Raw genomic sequence first — 21,380 nt, forward strand, 5'->3', positions numbered from 1 at the left:
TTTACACAAAGGAACTTTCATTAGAACCTAAAGGGAATTCCCCTCTTAAAAGCATTTTAAAATTAACTAAGATATATTAATATGTAAATTAGAAATTATTGATTTGACTTGAAAGAATGTTTAGCCAAAAGACAGCTGGCTTGGCATAGTCTTTGGGACATCAATCATCTTTCTCTTCTTTGTCTCCTCCATGGATAAGGGAGATTCAGGAGCCTCTCTAAGGTCTAGGAGGTTTCCAACTCTTCCAGAACATGTGACTTGATCTCCTGCCAAGGGTTGGCCATACTCTAGGAAACGAAGCATTGTCTTTGGGATCTAAAAGGCTGTTTGAGTTAGGGGTTGTGAGTTTATGTGTTGGGTAGGAGGGACAAAAAGGCAGAGACAGCAACCTGTGCATAGCCATTGTGTTTTATTGGATCTGGTGATTTCTTATTTTACAAAAATTACAGAGGAACCAAAAATGCAAAGTAGTCAACAGTGTTCTTATGGGGAAGGGGGCTCCTTGGGGGTCCTCCCCCTCAGTTCACAGCTGACTGGGAAAGTGAGCTAAATGGGACAAGCAGATATATTAAAGGGTAGCAGTGTGGCCAGGCTGCTGACAGTGAGGTGGGACCTGGATCCTATGGTCCCTGCCTTCAAGGTGTGCTCAGAGGCATCTCTGGGTAGATTGACTAGAGCAAGAGGAAACTCTGAGTAGGCTATGAGGAGGCTATGTGGGGAGGGAGGAATAGAGCCTGGGTATATCAAAAATTCTCAAAAATGCCCCCACACTGGGTTCAAATGCTATGTCTGCCTCCTTCCTTCCTTTTTCTCCTAAGGCATCCACAGGGTGGTCCCTGACTTACTCCATGCCTCCAGGTCTAGAGGAAATGACAAATGAAAACTTAAGTTGCAGCCATCATAGAAGGTAGGCCAAAACTTTGGCAGGTATCAGTCAAGACAGCTCCCACACATCTTCCCCCCACTGCCACCACCTCTACCCAAACAGGAAGGAAGAAGAGGAAGAAATTCCAGGGATCTGCCAAAACCCGGATCCCAGGTTCTCCTGGGATACTGAGGAGTACATGGAAATTTTCTGGGGATATTTCCAAGGTTTTCTGAAGAGCCTGGAAACACATATTCTGATGGCTTGGGGTGGCAGACCTGTAGAGCTCAAAGCTATAGCCTGGTATGCTGTCACTGACAATCCCCAGGCTTTTCTGCTCTCTACCGCAATTGCCTCCTAGGGCCTACCCGCTGGCTTAGGCCCAAGGTTACTCCCTCCACATTCTTGACCCCCTCCTACAGCACTGTCAAAGGCCCTGGCCTGAAAGGCCAGTCAGTGCCGAGGACAGAACAGCCTTTTTATAAGGAAATCTTAGGGGAAATGCTTATGAGATCAGGGATGGGGGAAGCACCATAGCAGGAGACATTTTGCCTAGTGTTGTGGTTTCTCAGTTCGGGGGTGGGATGGGAAAGACCACTCAATTCCCATAACAGGGCACCCTCGGCACTGAGTTTCAGGCAGGAAGGGGGAGCTGTTGGGAGTTGAAAACACCCCCACAGATACACTCTGCCCACTCCCTACCCTCCTCAGCTCCAGCAGTATGGACCACTAAATCCCCAGGCTCTTGGGTTCCTATAGCCCCCAGGGTAGAGCTAGGATGAAGACAGACCTGGGAAGAGAAGGGTGAGGTCCACCTGGACTAGGGCTAGAGCATGGTCCCCCCAGGGCAACTGACCCCCTCTCCTGGGGAGCTAGATGACATTGTCAAAGAGTTGCATGGACCTCATGATGTTCTCGTCCTGTAGCCATGGTGGGAGAGGCAGATTGGAGAGAAAGGAAGAAAAAGAGCTTATCAGAGAAAGGGAGAAGAACACTGATTCAGAAATAGGGACGTTCAGAGACAGAGAGAGGCAGTGAAGAAGGAGACACTCAGAGAGGTGGGGAAGGGTCAGGTCTCCCCAAGTTATGAAGGAAAACGATTCAGAATTAGGGGTAGTTAAGGAGATGGTACTCTGCCCAAAGGAGCTTTCTCCTACATCATTGAATCAGGCCCTGAGTCCAGATCAGGAAAATGTAGAGGGCAGGGCCCTGTACCTTTTGACAAGACTCAATGAATTCCTCAATAGTCACCACGCCATCCTTGTTCCTGTCCATCTTCTGCAAAAAGGTAGTCAGGTAGAGAAAACAGGAGGGATGACAGGAGAGAGGCAGGCAGAACTTGGGTAAGTTCCCGGCTGGGACCTTGCCTCCTTCCTTTCACTCCAAAACCCAGCCTGCCCAGTCCCAGGCACCTGGAAGAAGCTCTCCACGTGCTCCCTTGGGGCCTCCTCCCGGAGTGCAGGATACGTGTACTTGCCCATCATGTCATAGATGGACTTCATGATATCAAGCATTTCCTGTTAGACCAAGAGAGAAGAGGATCCCTCCTCAGAGTCTCCAGCCTCCTAACTAGAAGGCCTGGGGCCTGGGGCAGACCTCAACCCTTGCTGATGATGCACATGTGGGTCACATTCCCCGCCCCGGGGCCCTGTGCCTGTCCCCATACACATATAACTCCCCACCCCCAGCTCATCAGTTGCTCCCCACCTCCTTGGTAATACAGCCATCCTTGTTGAGGTCATACAGGTTGAAGGCCCAGTTCAGCCTATCATCTGTGGTTCCCCGAAGAATCACCGACAAACCAGCCACAAAGTCCTAGAAAGAAGGCAGGGGAAAATGAGTCTTCAGGTACCTTCACTCAACCTGGGTTTGGGTTGGCCTTGAAGTTCCAGGAAACATGCTTCCCTGGCCCACCTCCTCCAGCTCACCTCAAAACTGACTGAGCCATCATGGTTGGTGTCAAAGGCATTGAAGAGAAAAGTGGCGTATGTGCTGGAGTCTGTAGGATAAGTGTGGTGAGCAAGCTTGGCTTCCAGACAGGAGCAGACTTCCTACCTCCCTACCTCTGTGGGGCTCTGCCAACTCCCAACTTGGCATTTCCAACCCCTCCAGAACCTCTCCCCAAGGACTTGTCTCCTTACCTCCTTGAGGAAAGAACTGGGAGTAAATCTGCTTGAAGTTTTCCTCATTGACAATTCCACTGGGACATTCCTGTGGGTAGGGTGGGGAGGGAAAGCAGACTAAAGGAAGAGGAAAACATCTTCTACTTACCGACCGTCGTCTCACCCACGTTCCCACCCCACCCTCTGTGGTCAGAGACTCCCAGAGAGGTGGGAAGTCTTTGCGTCTCTAGAGGGCTCACCATGTAGCTCTTCTACTGGAGGGAAGACATCTCCCAAGCACACAAATAAAAAGCACAGAGCGGACAGGCCAGCCTACAGGCTCCCTTCTTAAACTGGCAGGCACCCCTACCTAGGAGCTGTCCCTTCCCCTCCCCATCGCTGTCCCTCCCGGAAGCGAGAAAAGTCCTGCACAGACCCCGCCCCTCCCCAGCTAAACTGATCTTTGCACTCACGTTTTTGAAACCACGGTACAGGACCTGCAGCTCCTTGCGCGTGAATTTGGTTTGCTCCTGCAGCTGCTCCAGACCCTCGGGCCGGTGACACACGGTGGACAACTCAAACTCATCCTCCACGCTGTCTGCGGGGTGGGGGCGTTTGGGGGGGGGGGACAGCCGCGCCTCAGGCCTGTCCCCCATGACCCCTCTTCAAAATCACTTTACTATCCAACCCCCGCCCCACCATCTCCGACGCAGGAGACCAGCCTGCCAGTTCCCCTGATCCCGAGGCAAGGACTTCAAGGCAAGGAAAGAAGACACCAAGTCAGCTTCGAAGTTAATCAGCGGGCTTAGTCCAAGGCCAGGCCTGGTCCCAGAGCCAGCGGTCTGAGTCAGCGCTGGCCCCTGGACCCTTGATCCCTGGTTGGAGGGGAAGGCCCCCAGTCCCATCTTCATCCCAGGACAGGAGCAGGAAAACTGGGTTGGAGAAGGGGCCTCTGAGGGTGGGAGCTCTGAGCCTTCCCTTACCAAACTCAGATCGCCCAGCCTCACCCTTGCCCCGCCCAGACCCAGTCCTCCAGCCAGGCCCCGCCTATCCCAGCCATGCCCAGCCATGCCCCGCCCAGCTCCAGCCAAGCCCCATCCATAGCCCAACTCCTGCCACACCCCTAGTGTGCCTTAGAGAAGGCCACCACCGAGGCCCCATCTCAGCCCCACCCCAGTTCCCAACATCCAGTCCCCAGGCAGATGCCCTCAACCCAGGCTCCCAAAGTTCCCCGCACCCACCCCCACCAGGAGAATAAGTCACCTGGGTCCAGCAGGCGGGGTCTGTGGGGGCGGAGGGAGGCTGGGGCGGCTAATGCTGAAGGGAGCGAACTGTCACCGAGAAAGCGGAAGACACGGCCAACTGCACACACCTCGCCCCTCACACTCACAGCAAATCTCACAGACCTGCTTGTTACAATGCACACCCCCCATCTCCCAGCGCACGCAAAGGCACACGTAACGAATGAGCACAGACACACACAAATCGGACCTTACGCATATCACACCTGCCCTTTTTCGGAATCTACCCCCATGTGGGACCCAGCAGAATCAAACACAATGACATTCTCCAGTAGTGACTACAAACCGGGTCTTTATAGCTTGCAAAATGCAGTATGTATAATCCTGTGAGGTGGACAAGGCCCAAATGAGGAAACTGAGGCCTACAAAGTGAGGTCACTCAACTGGGGACCAGGCTGGTCCTATAAAACTCCAGTATCCTGGTATCTGAAGGAAGGTGGACTCGGCCCTTACACTTGTATCCGTCTAGTCAAGGCACTGGTGACCTACCTCTCAAAGTCCAAAACATGCCCAAGGGCAGAGAGGGCGGCCAGACAACAACCCCATGCACAGACCCTCACAGCCACCTGGTCCCACCTATGCCACCGTGGCCACACTCACACAGGATCAGAGAGACCTCAGCCTGTCACACTGACCACACCCCAAAATCCAGATCCCGCCCATTTCGCAGGCCCAGATGGCCCACACTCAGGCCCCGCCTCCATGCTGACCACACCCACACATTCCCTGGGTAATCACGCCACCTCACACCAGGGTCAGCCAGCGCCCAGCCCACCTCTGCCAAGTTGGTCACGCCCACACGCACTCTCACACTCCTTACACCCCAGGCACACACGGGCCCCACCCCCGGAAGCACAGGAGAGGCACTTGCTTTCACTGACTGAGGGCAGGGCTTGGGGCCCGCAGCATGGCAGCAGCTTGAGGAACCGCTGCTTCAGCGCTTTTTTAGTGGGCCCTGGAGGGTGGCCTGGGAAGAGAGAAGACCCCAGGAGGGGACATTAACCCCGCTGTCCCTCCATTCCCTGTACCCTCCCCATCATCACAAATCGACCCCGGCTGGGGGCGGGTGTTGGGGGAAGATGGGGGGTGGAGAGAGTAGCTGGGGCAGGTTAGGGGGGTCCAGTGCGTTTCACAGGCACGGAAGGTCCACCAAGATGGCTCAGGCACCTTGTATAAAGGGACACAGCTGGGGACAGCAAGATGGTGGGGGTGGGGAAAAGTGGCATATTGGCCTCAATCTTTGTTGACCCAGTGTCCTTGGCTCCAGTGCTATATAGCGGGACCTCTGAGGATGATGTCCAACCCAAGGACACCTCTCTCACACACACACATATACAGTGACAGGTGTGTATACACAGAGCAATAAATTACAGAGTGATGGATGCCACACAGGGACAGCTTGATACCCAGTACTTCAGTCAAACCCAGTGGCCTCCCAACACATGCACACACACACACACACAGACATACCTATTTTGACCTAGTACTTACTCTTTAATACAAACATACAGAAATGTGACTGACCCAGGAAAAACTGGACAGACATGTAGGCCATATAGGCCATCTTACACACAGCATGATCAACCAAACCACACAAAGAACACACAATGACCCTGGGGCAACATGTCACAGTATGGTCATCATGCTCATATCATATTGTAACCTAGGTGCCCATGGCACCAGATACCTAAGGTGTACCTTACCCTCAGAACCTGCATTTGCCCTGAGCACACCCACCTTTCTTTCCTATAATCCCTCATTTCAAGGCACCTAGAATCTTCATGCCAGCAGAATAGAGTTCTCAGCTAATTCATCCACCCTAAAAGTATGTCCCCTCCCAGTCCTTTCCAGTATGACTTACTCTTTGAAGGTGAAATGATAGCAAACTTTGAGGCAATGACAGACTTTGGAGATGAGTATTTTGTTGTCATGTAGGACTATCCGGAGTCCACTAATCACAGTCCTCCTCACTTCCCCTTACTTATATATGTATCCTGTGGCTCTAACTGTATTCCAGGGAGACCCTGCAAGTTCCTGTTGTCTGTCTCCTGGCTGCACCCACCTCCAGACTCCAGGGCCAGAGCTCACTGAACCTGTTACACTGACTGAAGTTGGCTTCAGTCCATTCCTGGAGGGGCCCAACTTTTTTTAGTTGTAGGTTGACACCCCAGCTCCTTTACAGCCCTGCCTCCCAAGCCAGGCTCCACCCTCAGGAAGATGCTCTGCTCCCAGGAAGGAACTGCTTGAAGTTGGCACCTCCTCTCTCTCCCATTTGTCCTCTCTCCCCCGGAGCTATGGAGCAGAGGGAGGGAGGGAGGCAGTGAGCTGGGTGATCGATGGTGGTTTGGCCCCTGGCCCAGGACTCCATTAGCCCAGACTTTGGTTTCCCAAAGCCTATTGTGCTGGGGGCCTCCGGTGGTATAGTAGCCTCTGGACTGAGGGATGGCTCCGGCACCTCTCCCAACCTCCCCATCTTCACACATGCCCCCATCTGGTCCCCTGCCTGCTTCAAGGACTCAGTCTCCTCTAGGCTCTTCTGAATTGGGGAGAGAAAGGGGGTGCCTTCAGCAGACAGAATGCCTGCATTTCCTTGGATGTCCACCCCCCTCTTGCATCAACAGTCTAAAGGGGATGGCAAGTTAGATCCTGACTGATTTCATCTTTTCAGGACTGAATGAATCTCAATGCATCCAACACCAATCCCTGCACCTCTCCCCACTTCAATAAATGCAGCAGAGGATGGAGGGTAGACTAAGACTTTTCTGCTCTTACTGAACCCTAAAGCAGGCAATTCATGAGCCTTCTTCTTGACCTCAGCTCCTTTTACATCTTTTCAGTTCTCCCATGTGTCTACCCTGCAGTCCTGTCCATAATGGAACTAGGGAACAGCCATGCTATGAAGTTGCACGTTCTTGGTATGAAAAAGGAGAGGCTAAAAATCCCTGGAGAAGGCAGAACATGTTCCCCTCTCTACCTTTAGTATCACTCTTCCACTTGACTTTGGGGTCAGATGGAGAACTGACTTCCCACTCACAATGTTTAGACTCTGGAGCCCATTCTACCCTCAGATCCTGAGAGGACCTAGGAGAGGCAAGGAGTCTTGGGAAGCAGGGTCCCTGATCTGACCCACCCCTCACTCTCCTACCAGAGTTGATCTATGAATGTTTCAGTCATGGTATCCCCAACTCTTGTCCCTCCAGAACCCATCCCATCCTTTGCCTTGGGTATGGAGCTGGCATATCCTCAGGAACTCTGAAACAGCCACACACACAATCAGATACCCCAAGAGGCTCAGCCACACACTCCGTGCCCCTCAGGCACCTTTGCCATGTCATAAAGCTACACACACTGTCACTCAGACACACTCAGTCACATTCCTATCACATACACAGGTTCAAGTAGTCACACATGTTGGCCTTTCTTACACACGTGAACACCCAGTCACACCACCCCTGTATCTCTCACACACTGAGTCCACACGTACTGTGACCCAAACCTGCAAGGATGGAGGTGTGGAGAGTCACACATCTTCAGAGCCATTGTGGGTCCCTGGCCCCAAAAGGGGACCGCCCCCACAGAAGTCTGGTGTTATCTCAGGATTCCCAGAACCTCCTTCCTCTATTCAAGATACCTTGCCTGTCTCCAGACTTTTCCTCATTCCTCCAGTTTCTCCTTATCTCCAGTCCCAGTCCCCCCATGCTGTACCCCTCACCACCGCCCTGCCTCCTCGCCCTCTTTCCTCACCTCCCTCAGACACCTGGTCCTCCAGATTCCCTCTCTTCCTCCCCAGATCCAGCCCTTGAGTCCCCCTCTTTACCTCTCCATGATGTCCTACTCCCCTACCTTCTCTCTTCCCCTTCCCCAGATACCCCATCCCATCACTAACCTGCTTACCCCTGCAGCCCCCACCCTAGTCATAAAGTCCCCAACCCTCTAGCCAGCAGACCAGACATGCCCAGATACCTGCATTACCTTCCAAGGAGACAGGCTCAAAGAGGCCAAACTGCTCCAGGACCTTGACAAACAGGGCAAGGACCACAAGCACAGCGACCATCTCCAGCCCTTCCAGGTTCATGGTGGGCCTGGAGCATGGCCCCCCAGGCTGAGGCTGGCCCGCCCTACACACGCTTCCTCCCCCTCAGGCTCCCCAACTGCCTGCAGTCTCTCTTCCTGCTCCTTCCCCGGATCTCCTCCCTCTCCCCCCTCACCCCGCCTCCCCACAGGCCTCCCAGCCACAGCCTCTTCCTCTTTGCGGGGACCACTTCAGCCTATAGATTGATATCTCCTCCGGAGCTTCTGGTGAGAAGGATACGGCCCAGGCCAGGCCAGAGGAGGAGCAGTGACTTGCCTCTGCCCCTGAGGAGCTTCCCTCAGACACCTTGTGGCTACTCTATGCCAAAGAGGAGCAGAGGGAAGACCTATGCTTAGAAGTCAGGGGCGGGCAGTGTGTGTGTGTGTGTGTGTGTGTGTGTGTAAGACAGAGAAACTAGGAACTGTACATGCATAAGAATATGTTATGGGTGTCTGGGTGTCTTCATGTGTGTATATTCCTGTGTTTGTGTGCAGAGAATGTATACCTCTTATATATGTCTCTCTGTGTGTTTACACGATTGTGCACCTGTCTTAGGGATGTCTGTGGTGTATATGGGTATGTAACCTGGGTGTCTGTGGTGTGTGTGAGTGTATTGGAGTATTTGAGTGTGCATAGAGTGTGAGGTATCTATATTTTAGCAGGGTTGTGACATGGGGGGTCTGAAGACTGGTAATATGAATGTATCCTATAATTAGGAGTATGGGTCTGCGGTGGTTGTGTAATTGTATCTGCATGAAACTGTATGAAAACCTAACGGAGGAGAAGGCAGTGGCCTCTCCAGTCAGGAGGACACAACCAACATTGATTGAGGTTGCCATGGAGACTAAGAGGTGGGAAGCACTCTTCTTCCCCCTGGCCACAGACAGGGAAATTGAGGCCCAGCGGAGGGAGGATTAGGTCCAATAGCCTGGGCAGGGAAAAAAGGCCGCTTAGCCCTAACATGACCCTCTGGGGAGGGGACTCATTGAAGCTGATTTTAGGACCCAGAGAATCAACCTCCTTGGGAGAGGAAGGGCTTCCCTGATAGCTCAGTTGGTAAAGAATTCACCTGCAATGAGGGGGACCTGGGTTCGATTCCTGGGTTGGGAAAATCAGGAAAGGATGGGTGTGCTCTTCCCTTCCTTCTGGCAGGGGCCTCACTCTGGAGCTGCCAAAGTCCTGCCTGCTCTTTGGGAATCTTTACAGAGCTGACAGGAGAAACCCAGGGCTAGAGGGAAACCTGAACCTTCCAAGAGAGCCACCCAGCCGCCCCGGGTGCAGTTCTGGAGCTCTTCCCCCATCTTCCGGTCTCCCTCCAGGCAGTGGTGTGTGGTAGCAGGTGGAGAGAGGCTTGTTGAGCCAAGGAGCCAGGAAACACCAGCCTCTGGGCTACTGCCACAGCTGATGAGGGACTGAGCACTCAGTATGTGCTAGATAATGTGTAGTGTGACATCATCACACTGAATCTGCACAATAAACCTATGAAGGAGGTACTGTTACCCCCACATTATGGGTGGGAAAACTAGGCAAAAGGAGTTTAAGCAAATCTCCAAGATCAGTAAGTGTCAGATCTTCAGCCATCCTGACGGAGCCTGCACTCTAAACTACACTACAGTACAGTGGCTCCCTTCATAGACAGCTTGCCCACACAGGAGGCCCAGTTTAGGAGGATTAACCCCAGAGGGACCCTTCCCTCCCTATACAGCTCTGAGATGACTATGTGTCAGCCTCAAAGTTAAAGTCGAGAGTAAAAAAGTTGGTTTAAAACTCAACATTTAGAAAACTAAGATCATAGCTTCTGGACCCATCACTTCATGGCAAACAGATGGGGAAACAATGGGAACAGTGATAGACTTTATTTCTGGGGGCTCCAAAATCACTGTAGATGGTGACTGCAGCCATTAAATTAAAAGATGCTTGCTCCTTGGAAGGAAAGTTATGACCAACCTAGGCAGCATATTAAAAAGCAGAGCCATTACTTTGCCAACAAAGGTCCATCTAGTCAAAGGTATGGTTTTTCCAGTGGTCATGTATGGATGTGAGAGTTGGACTATAAAGAAAGCTGAGCGCTGAAGAATTGATGCTTTTGAACTGTGGTGTTGGAGAAGACTCTTGAGAGTCCCTTGGACTGCAAGGAGATCCAACCAGTCCATCCTAAAGGAAATCAGTCCTGAATATTCACTGGAAGGACTGATGCTGAAGATGAAATGCCAATGCTTTGGCCACCTGATGCGAAGAACTGACTCATTTGAAAAGACCCTGATGCTGGGAAACATTGAAGGCAGGAGGAGAAGACGACAGAGGATGGCATCACTGACTTGATGGACATGAGTTTGAGTAAGCTCAGGGAGTTAGTGATGGACAGGGAAGCCTAGCGTGCTGCAGTCCATGGGGTCGCACAGAATCGGACACAACTGAACGACTGAACTCAACTTGGGAATGGGGGGTAGTCCCTACTGCTTCATTTGAGGTTCACGGATCTGCAGTTCTACAAGGCCACCACTGGGGGTCAGGCTTTCATCTCACACCATTTATCTTACCCCTTCCCTCTCCCAACATCCTTGGGAAGGTGTGGGAATGACTGGGCAAGACCTTGCCCCTCTCCCCTTCTTCCTCCAGGAAGAAGTCAACTCAGGGACTGTTTTTGGTTTCTCACACCTTTGAAGGTTACACACCTTTGAAGGGTTTACAGATAAAATGAGCAAATATTCAGTATCTCCTTCTCACCTTCCAAAATCCATGTATGGCATTTAATACTCTTCCCCTGCTCTCATCAGCAGATCTCTTTTTTGAGCCAGCTTGGCCTACTCACTGTCCCCCAAACACAGAAAACTCAGTGCTGTTTCTTACGTCTGCTCCTGCTAGTCCCTCTGCCTGGAATGCTCACCCTCTGCTCTCCTGTCCTACATTCTTACCTGTCCTTTAGGGACAGCTTAAATTCCCTTTTCTTCAGAACCTCCAGCCCTCAGCAGGCTCCCAGCTACCTGAAATTCTACCATACTCATTGTTGGGCCCTCAAAACTCAGAACCTATGTCTGTAATGTTATTAGCGGGAACAGTAAAAGGAGGCAGCATAGCATGGTAGGAAATAGTGTGGGTGAGGGTGCCAGGCTCCTTGAGTTTAGATCTGCCACTTGCAATTAACTGGGCAAGTTCTTAATCTCTGTGTGCCTCAGTTTCCTATCTCCTGTGGTTTTGAGGCCCTCTGAAATGAACTAATACATGTAAAACTGTCAGAATAATTCCAAGCACAGAGTAACTGTTTATAATTGTTTGCTGCTATTATTAATAACAGACATTCTCCTGCTTACATTTCTACAGCTCTTAACAATTTATAAAGCATTTCCACAAACATTGTTACTTCCATGGCTTCTCATGACAACCCCATGAAGTAGGCAGATGAAAAGTATTGTACCCATTTCACTGATGAGGTAAATGAGGCCCGGAGAAGTAAAGGAACTCACTCAAGGTCACCTAGCTGAGAAAGGATGTTGCAAATTTGAACTCAGGTCTTTCTGGATCAATTCTGTTTCCTCAATTAGATTCTCAGCTCCTAGAGGGCAAAGATATTAAAAATATTGGACCTATACAAATTGAATGCCAGGCTCTGAGCCAGTGTCTGTGCAACAAAGGTGAACCAAACAGGGTTTTGGCTTCCTGGGCAGGGAGAGACAGCCATTGACAGAACTATAAGGCAACTATTCATTCAAAAAATATTTGTCATGTGTTCAGGCCATGAAATGAGCTCTAACTGGGAGCCCAGGAAAAACCTGGAGAGGGTATTTTTTGAGCTAGTTCTTTCAGTTCAGTCGCTCAGTCGTGTCCGACTCTTTGTGACCCCATGAATCACAGCACACCAGGCCTCCCTGTGCATCACCAACTCCTGGAGTTTACTCAAACTCATGTCCATCGAGTCCGTGATGCCATCCAGCCATCTCATCCTGTGTCGTCTCCTTCTCCTCCTGCTCCCAATCCCTCCCAGCATCAGGGTCTTTTCCAATGAGTCAACTCTTCCAGTGAGGTGGCTGAAATATTGGAGTTTCAGCTTCAGCATCAGTCCTTCCAATGAACACCCAGGACTGACCTCCTTTAGGATGGACAGGTTGGATCTCCTTGCAGTCCAAGGGACTCTCAAGAGTCTTCTCCAACACCACAGTTCAAAAGCATCAACTCTTTGGCACTCAGCTTTCTTCACAGTCCAACTCTCACATCCATAAATGACCACTGGAAAAACCAAAGCCTTGACTAGATGGACCTTTGGTGGCAAAGTAATGTCTCTGCTTTTTATACGCTATCTAGGTTGTCATAACTTTCCTTCCAAGGAGTAAGCATCTTTTAATTTCATGACTGCAATCACCATCTGCAGCGAACTAAAATGGACTGGAATGGGTGAATTTAACTCAGATGACCATTATATCTACTACTGTGGGCAGGAATCCCTTAGAAGAAATGGTGTAGCCATCATGGTCAACAAGAGAGTCTGAAATGCAGTACTTGGATGTAATCTCAAAAATTACAGAATGATCTCTGTTCGTTTCCAAGGCAAACCATTCAATATCACGGTAATCCAAGCCTATGCCCCAACCAGTAATGCTGAAGAAGCTGAAGTTGAACGGGTCTATGAAGACCTACAAGACCTTTTACAACTAACACCCTAAAAAGATGTCCTGTTTATTATAGGAGACTGGAATGCAAAAATAGGAAGTCAAGAAACACCTGGAGTAACAGTCAAATTTGGCCTTGGAGTATGGAATGAAGCAGGGCAAAGGCTAAGAGTTTTGCCAAGAGAACATGCTGGTCACAGCAAACACCCTCTTCCAACAACACAAGACAAGACTCTACACATGGACATCACCAGATGGTCAACACCGAAATCAGATTGATTATATTCTTTGCAGTCAAAGATGGAGAAGCTCTATACAGTCAGCAAAAACAAGACCAGGAGCTGACTGCGGCTCAGATCATGAACTCCCTATTGCCAAATTCAGACTGAAATTGAAGAAAGTAGGGAAAACCACGAGACCATTCAGGTATGACCTAAATAAAATCCCTTATGATTATACAGTGGAAGTGAGAAATAGACTTAAGGGACTAGATCTGATAGACAGAGAGCCTGATGAACTATGGACGGAGGTTTGTGACACTGTACAGGAGACAGGGATCAACACCATCCCCATGGAAAATAAATGCAAAAAAGCAAAATGGCTGTCTGAGGAGGCCTTACAAAGAGCTGTGAAAAGCAAAGGAGAATAGGAAAGATATTCCCATTTGAATGCAGAATTCCAAAGAATAGCAAGGGGAGATAAGAAAGCCTTCCTCAGCGATCAATGCAAAGAGATAGAGGAAAACAACAGAATGGGAAAGACTAGAGATCTCTTCAAGAAAATTAGAGATACCAAGGGAACATTTCATGCAAAGATAGGCTCAAAAAAGGACAGAAGTGGTATGGATCTAACAGAAGCAGAAGATATTAAGAGGTGGCAAGAATACAAAGAACTGTACAAAAAAGATCTTCATGACCCAGATCATGACGATTGTGTGATCACTCACCTAAAGCCAGATATCCTGGAATGTGAAGTCAAGTGGGCCTTAGGAAGCATCACTACGAACAAAGCTAGTGGAGGTGATGGAATTCCAGGTGAGCTATTTCAAATCCTGAAAGACGATGCTGTGAAAGTGCTGCACTCAATATGCCAGCAAATTTGGAAAACTCAGCAGTGGCCACAGGACTGGAAAAGGTCCGTTTTCATTCCAGTCCCAAAGAAAGGCAATGCCAAAGAATGCTCAAACTACTGCACAATTGCACTCATCTCACATGCTAGTTCTTTAAGGATGGCGAAAAGGTCAGCAGTCTGCCTTAACAAAGGGCCCAACATTTACTGAGCATACTTTATGTTCTTGATACTTTACACATGTTATCTCATTTAGTTCTCATAACAGACCTACTAGTAGGGTCTATTATTACAGCTGACATGGGTCAGATAGAGCAGAACTATACCCATTTTGCAGATGAAGGAACTGAAGCTCAAAGAGAAGTGACTTTCCCACGACAACACAGATGATAAAAGATCGACCAAGACTTGAATCAGAACCAGTGATCTGCCAGCTCCTTCAGTCTGTCTCTCCAAAGTGTATGGGGGTCAAGGAATCCTGAGTGACTGCAGCTTAGTTCCTATTAGGGGAGCTATGAGTGATAAGACCAAAAAGGGGGCAAATTCCATGAAGCCTTCGATGCCAAGCCAGACCATTTGAATTGAAAGAGGCAGCATAGCCGCATCTCCCTCCTCTCTGCTGCTGATTCACAGATGGACAGATGGACAACCATTCAGCCAGGTGCCCTGTCCATGGACCCTCCTCTTCCCTCTAACCCTTACCCTCACCCTTCAGAGACCCAAGTCCTAAATCACCCATGCCTCTGGTGGGAGGATCTAGTAGAAGTGAAAGAGCAAGTTGCTTTTCAGGCTGTCTCTTCCCCCTACTCAGAGACCTCTCAAGGCTCTGAGCCTTGTGAGAAACTTGCCCAAGTCTGTCCTCCCCAGGCATCCCTCTGCCACTTGGCTCTTCATCCAGTGGAGTGAAGTCTTAATGGAAGCTCTTCAGGCAGAGTGAGGGCTGAAGGGAAATTATCTTGAAGCATTAGGTGAACTCTTCGTTAGGTCTCTCAAATCTCACCACAGAAATACCCCTATCAGTCATTTACTTTATGAAGTTCAAACCCAGAGAAACACTGCCTTCTGAAGGGGGTCCATACTAGGTAACTGGCCCACTTTCCCATCTGCCCTTGCTCCCCTAGTGAAGGACCCAGCCAGTGAAGACCCTTCTTTCAGCCCTCTAGCCCCACTCCATCCTCAGCCAGGATAGAACACAGCAGCCCCCAGCTGCATCAGGTGATTAATGACCTCCCTGGGCCTTGGGGCTATTTTAGGGCCTGGAAGTCATGCCTGCTATGATTGAGAGCTGGCTCTGCCTGGCTCCAGCCATCTGTCACTTGAGACAGGCCCAAGCAGGGGCTCGGAGGACACATGCTCCCCAAGAGACATCCAAGTATGACTCTGGCTCAACCCCATGGCCCCTCCTTCTGGGAGCACATGGTAAGGAGAGGCCTGCTTATACTCCAGGGGCTCAAGGGGATACCGTGGTGAGAACCAGAGAACTACAGATTCCAGAATGCCATGGGCTAGGTTGTTTTGGTCTCCCCAGGCCAGGTGAGGGGATGCTGGATGTTTTGGGCCCTACCGAGGCAGCTCTAAGGAAACCCACAGTATGCATAATCTCAGCAGTGCTTTTATATGATACCCACAATCCACATGCCATATAAATTCCACAAATCCCACACCAAGGTACAACCTTGTGTAAGTCTACACAACTAACTTACTGTGACTCAGGAACCCTTAACCCAACTCTAAAGCACAGTATTCCAGTATGTGCAGTCTTAGTGTCACAGAATCCAGGTGGACATGTAACCCCAGGGATGCATGGCCCCAGTGATCACAACCCCAGTGATGTACAAACCCCCTTAATTCAGACCCCCAGAGATAGACAAAACAGTGACATGCAATTTTTATGCCACACAAGTCTATCCATCCCATCATGCATAAACTCACTAGCTGAGTTCATGTTGGTCCAGTCCTACCTCAGGATTTTTTTCTTTCTGCACACTGCCCCTAGTCATCTTAAGATCCCATTAAACTAAGCAGTTCAGTAAAGGGTTTTGCCTTTTCCCCGCCTGCTGCAAGCTTCCTCCTTTTATCCCTATCCCCCTCCTTTTATCTCCCACATCCACCTGCTTGAGGTCCCCACTTCTGCTCTCATCGAGAAGCCTTGTCCCCTCCTCCACCATTGTGAGGAACCATGATACCTCTTGTCCTTTCCCCTTTGAAGACTCCTATGTCCCCCACCTTCTCTTTAAGGGGCCCTATCCCAAGCTCCACTTCTGTTGGGAGTGTTGTCCTTTAAACTCTTTTCTTTGAGGGATCTTGCCCCTTCCATCTTTGCGAGGGACCCTTTTTCTCCCCACCTCTGTAAGGCTATTTCACTTCTTCGCTTATTTTTTCAGGGATCCAGCCCCTTCCTCATACCTGGAGACAGTGACCCAGTCACCAGCTGGTAGAGGGATCGCGCTGCCTGCCCCAGCGGGCTCCGGCACCTGCGGGGGCATCTGTTCATGGTCCTGCCGAGAGCACAGTGGCCAAGCTCCACCCCCAAGGCTCGGGGCGTTCTGATCTCCGCCCGCAAGGAGTGGGCCCCGTGTGGGCGGCGCAGGAAGGCCGAACCCACAAGGACTAGAGTTTCAGGCAGTAGAGTCGCGTTCCGCTTCCTGTCCTCTCCAGGTCATAAGAGGGGAACTCACCCTGGCCCCCATTGTCTGAAGCACCCGCCCCCAAAGTTCTCAGAATGGGGAGGGGCGGGAAAGGGGCAGCACGGACTCTCCCTCAGAGTCTTCTCTGGGAACATTTTCTGAATTTCCGGTGGGGAAGGGAGCACCCATGGTTTTTGAAAAAGGATCCAGAGAGCAAAAACATAATCTTTTATTGCCGGGTCGCCCCCTTGTCTTCTCATTTTTGACAGAGAAGGGGAAGGGTTAGAGGACTTAGTTGTCATGGCAACTTCCCACACTTCCATACTTCCTGGACCAATGGGCGCGGGAGTAGGAGGGAAGAGGAGGAAATGACCAGTGTATTGGGGTGGCAGAGGGATGGCAGGGACATGCCCCTACTATCTCTGGCTTCTAGCTCTGAATGTCTGGCACAGAACTGTTCTGTGTCGCTATGTCCTGGTTCAACGGGTTCACACTCTCCCATTATATGCCGCTTGTCAGCCAAATGCATCAAGGAAAAGCCCCCTACCCGAAGTCCTGGCCCTGATCCCTTTCATAGACTCACCCCTATCTGGTTATAACCAAAGTAAACCCTTCCAGGGCCCACTAACACCTTCTAACAGAGTTTACGGGGATCCCACTCCTCCAACCGGGATTCCATATTTTTTAGCTGAAAATCCTACATTTAGGAGGTGAGAGTCACCTCTGAACTTCGTGGAACCAAATCTGGCCACATACCCATCTGGAATCAGCTCTGCAAGCATGGTTTCACTAAGACCACACGGGGGCACCCCAATCTCGGAACAATATTTATGGCCAGACAGAAGCGACTCAGAAGATCTCAGACCGGGACTGAGTTCAGGCGTTGGCCAGCCAGGTCCCAACTCTCCCATCTTCTTCTTTCCTTGATTCCAGCTTGGACAGAACGACTGCTGATTACTGCTTTTTCTCACCTCGTCGCACTGCCAAACGGTCCTGACGGGCTGGTAAGACTGGAGGGGCTGAATGCGGGGCGGGGCTCAGACTGGTTTCTCAAGTCTCTCAGATTTGTTTTGAGCCTGGTGTGGTAGTAAGGAAAGCGGCTGGGGCAACCCAGAATGCCCTGAGGTATGATTTTAGCGCCCCCTCCTCCGTGTCAGCCTGATAGGCTTGGATGACTGAAATTGAAGATTACCCCCAGGTTCGATCCAAGGAATCCCACCTGCACAAGTAACATTGGAAACCTGAATAGCAGTGCTGCACTTCCGCCTTTCACGTGCTTCAGCACCGCGGACGACTTCCCCTCGGGCTTCAGTGTCTCCAGACACCCAAGGCCTTAATACTGGCTTCCCAACCCATTTATCTCCTGTTAAAGATAAGCCCTCCTTAGAAAGGAGAGCTCCTGGTAGTGTTTATTTCCACTTTCCAAGTCGTGTGGATGCTGACGTGGAACACAATTCTTGATGCTTGTCAACTTTTGAACTTTCTATTTCCCTTGGGATATAGGGAGGTAGAAAGTAGTATTTCCCATTTTACAGATAAGAGAAGTGAGGCCCAGAGAGCAAAAGTCAAACAGAGCTGGCATTCACACTTCCATTCCTTCATCTTCCAGTAAAAGGGCTTCCCCACTTCTACCTAATCTCTGATTCAAACAGCCAAATGGGGAGGGGATGATTCCACTTAAGAGGAAAGTGAAAGTGAAAGTCACTCAGTCGTGTCTGACTCTTTGCGACCCCATGGACTCTACAGTCCATGGAACTCTCCAGGCCAGAAGACTGGAGTGGGTAGCCTTTCCCTTCTCCAGGGGATCATCCCAACCCAGGGATCGAACCCAGGTCTCCCTCATCGCAGGCGGATTCTTTACCAGCTGAGCCACAAGGGAAGCCTAAGAATGCTGGAATGGGTAGCCTATCCCTGCTCCAGCGGATCTTCCCAACCCAGGAATCGAACCTGGGTCTCTTGCATTGCAGTCAGATTCTTTACCAACTGAGCTACTAGGGAAGCCCAAGTGAAGCGGAAGAATCAATTAAAGCAAGAAGCAAATACTGACTGATGTGGTGCTAATAAGGGCCCTGGGGCACTTGCTACTCTCAAGGATCCTGAATTGGTGAGAATAGAATTCAAAGCAGAGCTTGGCAGCTGGACCTCTGGAACCCACCCGGGTCTGAAGCTCATCTAGGTCACATCTGAGGCCTGCCTGAGTGGAAGGGCTCCCTCTTCTGGGAGTCTGGGCTTAGGGACTAGAACCTCTCCAGGGTGGGTGAGTCACACCTAGTCCTCTTGGCATCCCCAAGTCTTAACCTCACTCCTCTCAAGACAGGCATGGATGTTGGCCTCCCTTCACCTTCTCAGCTTGTCTTCAGACACAGGGGAGACAGTCTCCCTCCTGTTCTCTCTTGGAGTTCTTGGGTTGGCTGCACAATGAGACAGAAACACACGCACATGGAAAATGTACACAAGGTGACACAGTCACCCACACAAACACATGGATCTGCCTACCAAACCCAGGAATACGCACAGGCACAGATGTACTGGCCTCACATATCTTCCCAGTGTGGGAGCGAGAGGATGCCTGGGCAGCAAAACGGTTTGGAAGACACTTACAAGAAGAGGCCACATGGCACTTCCCAGGCCTAGAGCTTCTATCTCTGGGTCTGGAGGGGAAGCAAGAGGGTGTGTTTGCCTCCAGGTTTGGGTGAAGTTTTGGGAGGGCTGTTGGGGGCTGAAGGAGCTTCAGTTGTTAAGAATGATCTCTAAATACTTTGGGTGGGGGCACTGACCCAGCATTAATCAGAGCCTCCCCACAGGAGATGGGTGTCACTCCCGGAAGCAAGGCTGGGTAGGTGGATGTGAGTCCCTCCTTGGGTCCACTGGGCTGTTTGTGGAAAACATGGAGAAGAAGTGGTGTGCACTAAGGACCCTTTTTGCATCAGGAAGCCAGAGAGGCAGCAAGGGTAAGATATGTCATAGACACAGAGCCCCACAGCAGACATCACCACATGAAAGTACACAATCAGTATCAAACACCAATATACCCAGTCTCACAATCACAAAACACAACACAGCCCACTTTAACACATGCTTGTCCCAGGAGGTTCACAGTCACAAAGTCTTACAAACAGGCATACCACCATAAAGTGAAAACCTGACACATACTGGTAAGTCACGTGGCATTTTATACAGAATCACACACCCAAAGCAGAGTTGCACACAGAACAGAGATACATGGTCAAAACAACTTCATTAGTACAATCTGGGTCCTACACAACCTCACTGAAACATCTGACAGGATCATACAATTGCAGAGTCACACGCAATCACACTAACTCTGGCTGTCACCAAGACCAGGGCACATGGCAACCAGCTGTGGGAGGCGCACACACACACATATACACAGACACAGAATGACAGACGCTCACACACGTAACACCTCCCACTCTAGACCCCTCCTAGCCTTGTGTCATGCATTCCCACACCTGCTGCTTCTGCCCACCTGCTCTCCCCTGAATCCCCATCCCCCGCGGGACCCAAGGTTTTGAACCTCAGTGTCCTGTTGCCCAGAACTGCTGGGAGGGTGCCTGGTAATGGGTCAGAGTGTGGGTAAGGGCCTGGCAGGGATCAGAGGAGCTTAAGGGTTAGGGGAGATGGAACCTACCCTCCTCCCCCCCCTCCCCCGGCCCCCAAGCCACCGACTCACCTGTGAGCTGGTCATAGGATCCGTCCAGGTCTCTTGAATCGGACAAACTCTCCTTACGGCTCTGGCCCCGCATGGCCCCCGGCGCCCCCCTCCCGTCCCCACCTGGGCCGTGGGAGGGGGCGCCGGGTGGCCGGGATAGGGAGCTCACACGGCGCCCCCTGGCGGCGTAGCGCCCTCTCGGGGGCTGAGGTACGGAGAGTCCGGGCTGGGGAGAGGAGCCAGGGGATCTCCGGTGTCCAGGGCCCACCTTGGGGTACTGGGACAGGAGCGGCAGGCTTGGGCAGTGGGTGAGCGCAGAGCAGGAGGCAGAGCGGAGAAGAGCGCGGAGCTGGAGCCAAGCCGCCTCTCCTCTCCTCCCGCCCCCTCCCCGCGGCTGTCACCGCCACCTCCCCCCTTTGGCGCTGCCGGGATTGGTTCCCCCTACCCCCGCCCCCTCCTCTTTGCAGCTCGGGGGAGGCACCCGGTGAAAGGGTGAACAGAGAAGTGCGGGGAAGGAGACCAGCTCTCTGGCAACACTAGCCCCTAAACCTGAACCCCCGGGTCTTGGGGGTGGAGGAGGGTGCAGGGCCAGAAAGGCCCCACTGTGAGGATTCCCCGGCCGATTCTCAGCACTCCTGATCCTACCCTCAGCACTGGCCGGGGTGTCTGTGCCAGCTCCCTATCAGCCCGTTTTCTCTGTGGTTCTCTGCAGATGTGTGAGTCTCTGTGGCCACCACCATTGCCCTGCCCGCTTAAAGGGGGAATGGGGATGTAAAGGTCAACCAGCCTTTAAGGCAGGCTCATCTCAGGCCAGTGGACTACAGTTTTCTCTCATAAGGACCCCTACCCTCACCCACTGCAGAACCCTGTCTCTGGGTCCTATTTGCTCTCAGGGTGCCTTCTTCCATGATCTAATGACCTCTGCTAGCCAACTGGGAAGAAAAAGAAAATAAAGACTGAACCAGATCAGTTTCTCAAGACTTTCTTGCTCTTTTGTTCCTTTTCTCTCTTTCAACTTTCCTGCCCTGCTCTACTCCGTCACCTGCCCTGTCCTAGATTCCCTCTGAT

The 21,380-nt window shown here is 51.1% G+C and overlaps 1 protein-coding gene across 5 annotated transcripts; it reads right to left on the reverse strand.

Annotated features, from left to right (window-relative positions):
• Positions 1-392: 392 nt before the first annotated feature.
• Positions 393-20,650, reverse strand: KCNIP2 (potassium voltage-gated channel interacting protein 2). Of its 5 annotated transcripts, XM_061162451.1 has the most exons (10): positions 20,334-20,650; positions 5,140-5,235; positions 4,231-4,329; positions 3,441-3,565; positions 3,007-3,076; positions 2,794-2,864; positions 2,573-2,680; positions 2,278-2,382; positions 2,081-2,143; positions 393-1,785 (listed from the first exon to the last, which is right to left on the reverse strand). In XM_061162451.1, the coding sequence occupies exons 1-10, from the start codon at positions 20,404-20,406 to the stop codon at positions 1,738-1,740; spliced, it is 858 nt and encodes a 285-aa protein (XP_061018434.1). In that variant the 5' UTR covers positions 20,407-20,650; the 3' UTR covers positions 393-1,737. The 5 variants fall into 5 exon arrangements, with proteins under 5 accessions (XP_061018434.1, XP_061018430.1, XP_061018433.1 ...); XM_061162447.1 differs by lacking the exons at positions 4,231-4,329; positions 5,140-5,235; positions 20,334-20,650 and adding an exon at positions 16,419-16,534 and having other exon boundaries at positions 393-860; XM_061162450.1 differs by lacking the exons at positions 4,231-4,329; positions 5,140-5,235; positions 20,334-20,650 and adding an exon at positions 16,419-16,534.
• Between the last annotated feature and the right edge of the window lie 730 nt (positions 20,651-21,380).

Source organism: Dama dama, chromosome 15 (assembly GCF_033118175.1).
Source record: "Dama dama isolate Ldn47 chromosome 15, ASM3311817v1, whole genome shotgun sequence".
NCBI classification, from domain to species: Eukaryota; Metazoa; Chordata; class Mammalia; order Artiodactyla; family Cervidae; genus Dama; species Dama dama.

Excerpts from the sequence above, each read along its gene's own strand:
- KCNIP2 (XM_061162451.1), bottom strand. The coding sequence starts at position 20,406 with ATGCGGGGCCAGAGCCGTAAGGAGAGTTTGTCCGATTCAAGAGACCTG. Across the intron at positions 4,330-5,139 it reads CCTGCCCTCAGTCAGTGAAA|TTGGCCGTGTCTTCCGCTTT; the intron begins GCAAGTGCCTCT and ends AGGTGTGTGCAG. Across the intron at positions 3,566-4,230 it reads ACCCCGCCTGCTGGACCCAG|ACAGCGTGGAGGATGAGTTT; the intron begins GTGACTTATTCT and ends CCCACCCCGCAG.